This window comes from Pygoscelis adeliae, unplaced genomic scaffold (genome assembly GCF_000699105.1).
Source record: "Pygoscelis adeliae isolate BGI_AS28 unplaced genomic scaffold, ASM69910v1 Scaffold172, whole genome shotgun sequence".
NCBI classification, from domain to species: Eukaryota; Metazoa; Chordata; class Aves; order Sphenisciformes; family Spheniscidae; genus Pygoscelis; species Pygoscelis adeliae.
In genome coordinates this window covers 4,645,984-4,655,988 of record NW_008824338.1, presented here as the reverse complement: position 1 = coordinate 4,655,988, position 10,005 = coordinate 4,645,984, and the positions used below count along the sequence as shown (strand labels likewise).

Below are 10,005 nucleotides of genomic sequence, written 5' to 3'. Positions count from 1 at the left end.
CGACTGTACTTGGGTGAATGTGTGGAGAATGCTTCCTGCTGGCAGCATTTCCAAAACTTTGCGGTTACATTTGTGACCACTTCAGACAGATGTTTAATGCTTGAAGGCATCAACTGTAGTTTACCTGGTGGAATAAACTGAGAATGCAGTTGGCATCTATCTTAAAAAGAAATCTTCAATTAATATCTTAAAAGAAGTTTGATCATTACCAATCTGTTTGCTGAGGGTGACAGGCTTTATGGTCTTGATTTCGGTCTTTCATCTCTGTGCTGAGCACATTTCATGTTGCACTGCTTGAAGGTTTTCCTTGGCTCCTATTTTAAGTTGCGGAAATATCAGGGCTGGCAGTGTATCCCTGTAGGAGCTCTCTCTGGATGGTTCCCTGGCCCACAACCGGCAGGCACATAGGGCTTCAGCCATCTGCCCTACGGTGGAAGTTGTCTGAGGAGCTTCACGTTGCTTCCGTGGTGGTTGTATGTTGTCCAGACAGCAAAATGTATGCCAGGAAAACTCTCTGATGGCAGTATCCATCCTGTTAGTGTATTGCTTTCCATCACTAGAAACGAAGTGCACTTGAAAACAGAACAGTTATCAGTGTGTTCATCTTATAGATGGGGAAACCAGGCATGCTGCAGTGAAGTGACTTAGCCAGAGTCACCCACCAGGCCACTGGCAAGACTGGGAATAAATTAAGTCTCCCCCATCATTGTTCAGTGCTCTTTCTGCCTCTTCTCCCCTGTCACTCCCCAAATATTTCTGTAGCCTATTTCTCTTACCCTGTCCCAAAACAAACAACGAGTTGTTTTAAAACATTCCTCAGTTCATTTGATCGGAACAAGGATCCGGACTAAACTCCAAATCAAGCAATTGCATTGTGCCTATTGACATTCTCCCTGTGGTTTCAGCTGAATAAATCTCCTTGTTTCTCCCCTAAAGCATTGCTGTGAATGGTTATAATATTTACACAAAGATTAAAATCCCTTGGTACACCAAAGTTGCTGCGCGCAGGCTAAATAACCAACACATACAGCAGATTCTTGTTACCTCTTGTTTATCCTTCAGAAGGAAGCAGAAACTTGAGAGAACCTCAAAGCTTCAACCAAGCTTGAACTGTTTTCATTTCTTGTGAGAGAGCCTGGAAGAGCTTCTGCCGGGCCAAGCTGCTGGGGTTCTCCCCTGGCTGCTTTGGCTCCTTTGGAACAAAAAAGACCAAACAGAAGAGAAAGCCTGCGCTGATTACTGGCCTGAGCTCAGCGGCCGTGGTACCCTTGTAGAATTTAGCCAAACGTACTGAAAGGAATCATTAACTGCACCCATGAGGCATGTGCTGAAAGCATCTTTAAACATTCCTACTTTTGAGCGTTGTAATACTGCCGTGTTTTCACAGGTGTCTTCCAGCGATGAACCAGGCTCTTCTGTGTAGCCTGGAAACTTCCGCATAAAAAATGCTGCGTAAATAAAATGGCGAGGTGACAGATGGGATTCTGAAACAGAATGAGATGCCTACCAGTTTAGAGATGCCAGTTATTTTCTGAACAGTTATTTTTTAACAGCAGGACCCTCTCGGTACTTATTTAGCAGAGCAACACCAAAGTAAGAGGAGAAGGCAAAGCATTCCTCCCTCTGCCAAACACAGCAATGAAAAATTAGTTTTGCATACCTCTGAATTACCTTCATTGTCTTACAGAACATTAATATTATATATGTATTTAATGGAGTCAAATGTTGGATCAAAACTGCAGAAAGGGCGAGAAACTTTGAGTTGGTGTTTTACTTCAAGTTTTTGTGCTCTCAGTTTCTCTGCTCTGTGTTGCCATTATCCATCCCCTCTAGCTGTCTTCTTCAGATGGTACCTTATATGCAAACCGGTATTCTCCCCTCAGGCAAGAAGATGGTTCCCAAGCAGAAGTTCGGTAGAGATGAGCAGCTCTCTGAGAGAACCTGTCGCAGGCCTTGCTCATTTCTTGGCTCTTGGTTATCTTCAGCTTCCTTCACGCATTCCAACTCGACAGATGAAATAAATGCAGCAAAATGCCTTCATGTTTCCATGGTCCCTTCTCTGTGTCAGTGCTTTAGGGTCTGGCTCAGACTAATTTTCTTCTTGTGAAGGCACCAGGTATCTGGTTGTGAGTGTTCCTCCAGAGCTGTGCACCGGCACAGTCCCAGTCACTGATGGACAGCTTCTGGTGTCCCGGACCCCCTCTCTGTCTTGCAGGAGGAGCAGGTCCCAGACGTGGGTATCAGTTCCACCACAGTTCATCTTCCAAGTAAACATGCCTCATCAAAGCAGGGGAGAGGAAACCCTCTTCAAGTTTTCCACCTTCTGATATCTTCTTCTGCCAGGCATTTTGCTTTTCCTTAATCAAACAGAAAGTTTCTGTCCTCTTTTGGTTTTCAAAAACTGTCTTCTAAATTATGTTCTGTGTGTACTTTCCTTGAATTATTTCAATACTTTTTTTCCCACCTTAAGGTGCAATTCAGGGTCTTTACGGCTCTATGATTTTTTTTTTCCTCCATCTACTTTTTTTTCTTCTTCCTAACCAAAGGGTTCAGAGGATCAGAAGGACCTCATATGCTTTTCTTCAGCTTATTTTCCTGCCTCCCATTCTCAGTAGCTCACAATGAGTTGTCACCTATAGGCCACCCTGTCAGTCATCAGGATGGATATGACTGACACTTGAGCAGTCAGTCCCTCATTTGCTTTCTTGTGGCACAGCTCAGACCTCCTGTTGATACCAGCCAGTGTCCCAGGTATCATTTGGGATTGTTAAAGCTTCTCCTTTGATATGCTTTAGAGCAAACAACTCCATCTCAGCAACGTGGGGGCACATAAGTCATTCTGATCTTTGGGAACTCAGCTGGTCTAATGAAGACTCTTAATTGATACTCTTTTCCAATTAGTCCCTTCAGCACTAGGAGTCATTCAAGTTATTGGTCCCACAGGTAAGAAGAGTCCCAGATATCCAGTGGTCCTACAGAAATACCACGCAAATACCCAGCTGTTCAAGCCAAGTAATTCTGCATCCCGCTTCAAGTTGCAACTTTAACAGTCTTTGGAGAGAATCCCTCTCTGAGTTACTGTGCCTTTTAACTAATACTGGGTTTATAGCTGTAGTTTCTCAATGCTGTATGTTTCCAGCACTATTCATCTGGAGATCAGGGTGTTACAAAGTATGTGTCATCTGCTTTTTGATAATGGGGAATGAAAGACAGAGATGCCAGGAATATAATCTTTACCAGAGGCTGTTTAGTTAGTGAAATGAACAGAATCAAGAAAACTTAAATTCCCCATATTTTCATCAAAAGTCTCCCTTTCAGGGTGGCAGTGATATATGCAAGGATTCAGGATATTTTTTAGCTGGCAGTACTGAAAAGTATCACAGGATTCTCTGCAATATATTTCTCCCCTATGAGAGATTACGGATGCTTCATGCAGCACAGTGAAAATTCCTTAAAATTACCATAAGCCCTATGTACTTGTCTGTTTCTTGTTGAGTGTCTATTAAAAATCATTTGGTACGTAAGTAGTAGGGTGAAATAGATGAAGAATCTCTCAGGGGTTTTGTAACACTGGAACTTGTGGTGCCTGCAGAGTGACTTGGCCACCAGGTCACCAGGTTTGGAGGAGGATTGCTAGGTGGGGCATGAGGAGAAGATGAAAGCAACAAATCTTAGGAATGTGCCTGTGGCACAAGTGCTTATAGTAGAAATGATTAGTCAGAAGTAGTTTGGGAAGGGAGATTACTTCTATATGCTAGTTGAAACAAGCATGTTCTTTGTGATATCAATGCACATTCTTTTTATGCTCTCAAAATTTTCTACACTCATTTCAATGCAGAGGACCTTTCTGTTGATTCTCTGCAGCAAGTTGCTGGTGCCAGCAGATCAGCCAGAGTCACAGGGAGACAGTGTAGCTAGTACCTGGCCCTAGGGATTACATGCAGACACTCTCTTTTTTCCATCAAATTTGCAGTCAGTCTCAGTCCCCGTCATCTCTAATGAGCAACACCAGTAACTACCAGAGTCAGGGAAAACTGGTGTAACCTGTACATGCCTATCTTGGATCAAGCGCTTGGAGCTAAGGTACGCATTTGAACCTCTTCTCTGTGCTTCCATGCAAGAGATGTTAAATATGTTGCATGTTTTGCTTGTTCCAGATAGCGAGTGTTCTTTACTTGCTGCTGGAGTGGACACTGAACATGTGCATTAAGGAAGAGCATTTGCCCTAAAAGATATTTTCAGCATAGCAAGAAGTAGGGTAATAAAGAAGAAGGGAGTGTCTCCTGTGGTGGACATAGCACTGGCTGCAGGGCTACTGGACACAGGATAATATAAAATGCAGACAAGACGATTATTAATTACGTTCAGCCACATTTGTTGTACCACCAATCACAGCCACTTCCGACTTCATAACGTTCAGCATCTGTAACCTGATGTCCAGTTCTGCAATATTTTTTGCTGCTGTCTGCTCAAACATCGCCCCTGCAACCCTGGACTTGTGGATGGTATTCTTAAAAGCTCTGATTCAGTTCCAGAATTTTGGTGTTGCAGAAATCTTGTAACTTCTGACTGCTATTTATTTAAGTAGAGGTTTTCTGAGACATAGCATTTTCAATGTAATAGTCAATTAAAGGTTTGAGCTGTCCCTTAGAATTGGATTGTTCATCTTCTAGCTGCAGTACCAACAAAGGCGATTTGATTTTAAGGATTTTTGAAAACCCTTGCTTTTTAGTGTTACTCTGGAAGTGAGTGAGGGTTTTACAGTGCATTTGTAAATTGCAAACAAAATACTCCTCGCTACCCTCCTCTGAATTCCACCAAAATCTTAAAACCCTCAACATTTTAAGAGAATACCTGAGCCTTAAATGTTCCTTTGGTTTTTTTGAACCATTTTCCCTGCAGATTTCTGTTGTCCCTCTTCAGGAAATGGAACTGTAAAAAGAGCAATTGCTGTATTATAAATCCTCACAGCTTTGCATGAGATTGTACATACATGTAAAGCCAAAAACAAAGCTGAAGTGATTTCAGAATATGCTGCATTTCTACAAAAAATATTTAAAACCTCAAAAGTTGTGTTCTTGTAATAGCAACAGTCGTGAGAAGACCCTTCCCTGACCATATCCCATATAATGATTGAAGGATGTAGCCCTGTAGTTTATACTTCTGAGACTGGCTGTCTTGCCGCCTCTGAACCCTGTATTTATTTGGGCTCTGAACCACTCTAACTACAAGAGGCCTCGCACTGGTGCAAAGACCTGCCCTGACAGGCTTCCCTGCAGTATCGAGGTTGTAAAGGTTTACTGCTGTTGAGTCACTTTATGCAGTTTCCATGAGCATATTCGACTGGACCCCAAGTTACATCTATTCTAGTAACAAACACAGGGTTAGCAGTGATGCTGAACAGCGTCCTGCAGTTGTTCATGCTGCCCTCTTGTTAGCGTGCTCCTCCGGCATTGCTCTGGCCTGGGCCAGCCAGCGGTTTCCCAGGCTCTGGGCATGGGTGCCAGGGGATGGGGCAGGAGCTGCTCCCCCAGGCATTTTGGTACTTGCCGGAAAAGAACTTAGCTTGGATTGACGTAAGAAAGGTCCTTGGCCTCTTTCATTTAGTAGCTTAGATATAGCACCAAGGTTTAATTTTGTATTTCAGACATTTTAAAGCATCACTGTGCGTTTGCAATAAACAGTATGTCCCAATAATGCATTCTGACACTCCCGGTTTTGGAAGGAGGAAAGGGGAGGTTAGCAAGTCCAGTGTTGTCCTGCTTTGCCATCTGCCTTCCCTAGCAGTAACGTTTTAAACAAGCATAAACTGTCCGTGTGCATTACGCTGCTTGTGAAGTGGAGTGCATTTAGCTTCCTTTGTGAATACAAATGTACTGCATACTGAAATGAGGTGCGCTCAGCCACAGGTCAGTATGTGATGGTATTAGATACTTGCTGTAGTGCTGACAGCTTCATTCTCCACAAGCCCCATCCTTTGTCTTGTGTGTGTGTGTGTGTGTCTATACATTCCATAGCGGTAGAAAGAAGAAAAATACCCCATCTCTCTGGTTATTTATATAATTTAGTCTGCAGATTTTTATTATCGGCTATTTTTAATTGGCTAACAGTTGTTATCAGTGATATCACAGTTCCAGAAACATTCGTGATGTCTACTTTGATGTTTTTCTCTCTCTTAACCCGATTCTATGGAAAAAATACACATGGAAAGCAAAATTAAGTTATTTTTCTTACTGTACAGTTCTTAATAACTGTATACAGAATATGCAAATACCTCTCTTGGTTGGCTGCAGTAGTCCATCTGTTCTGACAGTACCTCATATTAGATTATCCAAGATGTTTGCCAGCATCCAAGTATCTAGCTTTGCTGCAAACCTCTACCAGAAGCAGAAAGAGGCTCCGTTTTCATGAGAGCAAGAGAATCTACACAAAGCAAACTAAATAGGCTTCAAGCTGCTGAAAGACTACTTATGTGCCTGGGGAAAAGAAGTAAACAATCTTTTTGTGTGTGCTGCTTTCACTGTAGCCTTTTCAGAGCCCTCTTTTCCTTATCCTAAATGCCTCTCTTGCCTGCCAAGAATAAGGATAATTAAATGTCCTTTAAGTGGTGTTTAAAGCTGCATGATAAGAATACCTATCCTCCTGATCCAGTTCCATATAGTAAATATGAAAGGAGAACAGTCCTATCAGGCGTGCTACTTCATCGCTCCCGAGACTAGCTTTAAGGCGGAGACTTGAAATAACCAATTTTCCCCCACAGTGACATATGCAGCATCCTTACAAGCATCTCCAGCAGCACGCCTGCCTCTCATGTCTGCTATTTATACAGTAATGCAACTGAATTGAAAAGCAACAGCCTTACACAGACTAATTTTGAAGCAGTGCTCTGGTTTGTGGTTTTAGAAGGCAGCTACCAATAAAAATGTAAATTTAAAAGAACCCTAGAGTCCTTTCTACTGACCCAGTGATAACTATATTTTGAACTAAAACTGTTTTTCCATTGTCCTCAAAGTTTTTTCTTTATGCCAATATATGATTATTACTTCATTTTAAAAAGTACAGTTATTTTTTATTTCCTGACGGTGCTGAGGATGAGACGACCATCAGTACTAGCTGTTTCTTTTCCTTGCTTCTTGGAGTTTTTCCTTTATGAAAAATAGAAAGTAGTTGTATGGAGAAATGTTATTTAATGGTTTTCTTTGCAGTGTTGGATAATGTCTTTCTATAAATGCTGTTACAGCATATGTATTATTTGTGGTAAAACAATGCATGTTTCACTGTGTTAGCCTCCTTTCAGATGAACTGCAAGACTTGGAGAGCTATCCGTGTCTCCTGAAAATTTCTTTCTGAAGTGTAATGCTTTTAAAAAGCAGATCTGATTATTCACATTAGTCTCCACATTTCCTTCCCCTTTTCTTTATTGCATGAGGCATTAGCATGGAAACACACTTCACGTTTCTCAGGCTTTTGTCTGTTCCTGCTGCTTTGCCTACTGGAAGTCAAACAGTGCTACTTGGTTTCTGACATAACTGATTACTATGGAAATTATTACCATGTCATAAACAGAGGATTTCATGTGTCGAATGTGCGGCAGGAACGCAGACGATTCTGTAAGCAGAAGGTCCCTGGTAATAAGGAAAAAGGGAAGAGAAATGCAGAAAACACACGATGCCTGTGCAAAATCCATTGTTGCAGATGCTTTTTCAGAAGGCATAACCTTCAAGAGCGTGGGGATCAAGCTGTTTGCTGGGTTGTTTTTAAATGAGTAAGAAGATAAATGTGCATTTGTGCTTCAAGGAATAATTATTTTATTTTGACTCCAGCAGTTGGCACTGGCCAAAGTGATTTCCGAGGGCATTCGATGTATGTCCCAGATCACTGTTCCACGCTAGGGAGACTAGACAGCTATCGCTCCGCTATGCAGCGCTCTGAAACCAAGGACACCAGCTGCCAGACGGAGGAGGTTAAAGTTGTGCCCCCTTCAATGAGAAGAATACGAGCGCAGAAAGGACAAGGCATCGCAGCCCAGATGTCTCAGTTCTCCAGCTCATCTGGAAACATGTCAGTGATGAGTGATTCCGCTGCAGTTATATTTGCTTCTCGCCAAAATAGCGACATAGGTTTTCACAGCTTGCCTCGGGCTGGTGCGAGAGTGTCTCTGCAGTCCCTAGAGCAGACACAGAGCATCTCTAGGCATACAGAAGACATCGCTGGCACTTTACCCCACCAGATAAGTAAATTGCAAGTGGATGATAGTGTTGTGCATCTGAGGAATAATCCCACGACGGGGACCCTGTCGAGGCCAAAGTCTCAAGAGGTGAGAAGCTATGATAGCGAAAAGTCCGCAAGCCCAGCATGTGTGGTCTCTCCTCATGCCACCTACTCAACGAGCATCATACCCAACGCAACACTGTCGTCCTCCTCAGAAGTTATCGTTATTCACACTGCCCAGAGTGTTGGATCATTGGATAGTAAAATTACCAGCTCTGCTGCCTACCCAAAGCCAAGAGACAGTCCTGTTGCCAGCAGTGCAGTAAGTGGGAAAGAAGATCACCATTCTTCAAGCGGTAACTGGAGCGAGAGCAGCTCCACGCGTCACTCACAGACTTCAGACACCATCCCATCTAATACTGTCATGATGCTTTCCCTTGGTGACTCTGCTGTCTCTCTTAGCACTCCTGGAAACGCAGAGGCTGGGTCTCAGAGCGTTAGCTACAGCTGTAGGAACAATCTTGCTTTACCAAACCCTTCGCAGGACAGCGATGGTAGGAGTGAATCTAGCTATTCAGGGGAGCGAGCACAAGCAGCAGTGAACAGCACAGAGCATTGGCTGTACAAGTCTGCGGAAAACAGTGAGACTCCTTCACGAAAGGTGGTTTGCACCACACCAGGCTGTGCCACTCCTGGTAGCAACGTGAGCAGCAGCAGCCTGGAGAGGACTTCGGTCAGGGACGATTCTACTTCTCTGTATTCTGTGGACCACGATGGTTATTACGGTTCCATGCATATGGACTCTGGACTGAAGTCAGACATGCCATGCAATAATACTAATGGTTTTGGGAACCCCAGAGACAGCGTGATAAATGTCTTTGAAGGAAAGGAGAAGAAACATCAGGATAACCAGACAGGCCACGGTGACAAATCCCTTGCAAGAAACATCTCTCTGAAAAAGGCAAAGAAGCCGCCTTTGCCACCATCCAGAACAGACTCACTCAGAAGGGTGCCCAAGAAAAAAGCCCAGTCCAATGGACAGGTACTTGATGAAACCCTCATTGCCACCCTCCAGCATTCTCTGCAGTTGAATCTCAAGTGCAAAAATGGCAGCTCCCCTTCCCAGAGCCCCTGCAGTGATTATGAGGATCCCTGGGTGTTGCGTTCCCGCAGCCAGAGCTCGGTCAGTGCAAGCAGCAGCATGATGTCCACCACTGCTCCAAACCTGTACTCCATCTGCACAGTCACTCCCTCTCAGAGTGAAACAAGTAGCATCAAGTCAGAGTACGCTGACCAGTGGGGTTACTACAGCGACTATGCCGCAGTGGCAGACGACCAGGTAAAATCCTCAGTGACCCATTCTGCCAGTACATCGTCTGCTCTCAGCGCCCCCCCAGCCACTTCAGTGATGGCTCAAGGGCTTCTGTGCCGCAAGTGCCCAGTGGACTGGCCAAAGAAGAGAGCACTTCTCCGGAGAAATCCCACCGAGTCACATCGCCATCGAGTGGGTCCCCCAGCCAGTCCAATACACCCACTGCGCTTACTCCAGTGCCTGTATTTTTAAAATCTGCATCATCAGGAAATGGGAAATCCAAGCTGAAGCCTAAAGTGCCTGAAAGGAAGTCCTCTCTTCTGTCTTCAGTCTCCATGTCTTCATCCTCCACTTCTCTTTCTTCAAACACATCTACCGAAGGGAGTGTGAGTGTGAAGAAATTGGATCCCGCCCTGAGCTCTCCTCCAGATTCTGGTGCACCTCCTCCACCACCTCCTCTTCCAACACCTCCTCCACATTGC

At 44.0% G+C, this 10,005-nt stretch overlaps 1 protein-coding gene across 1 annotated transcript in view; it reads left to right on the top strand.

The window, feature by feature from the left end:
• NHSL1 (NHS-like 1) overlaps positions 1-10,005 on the top strand; it is a 108,616-nt gene that overhangs the window by 92,946 nt on the left and 5,665 nt on the right. The window contains 2 exon segments of the mRNA XM_009319094.1: positions 7,824-9,596; positions 9,599-10,005. Coding sequence (XP_009317369.1) covers positions 7,824-9,596; positions 9,599-10,005 — 2,180 coding nt within the window.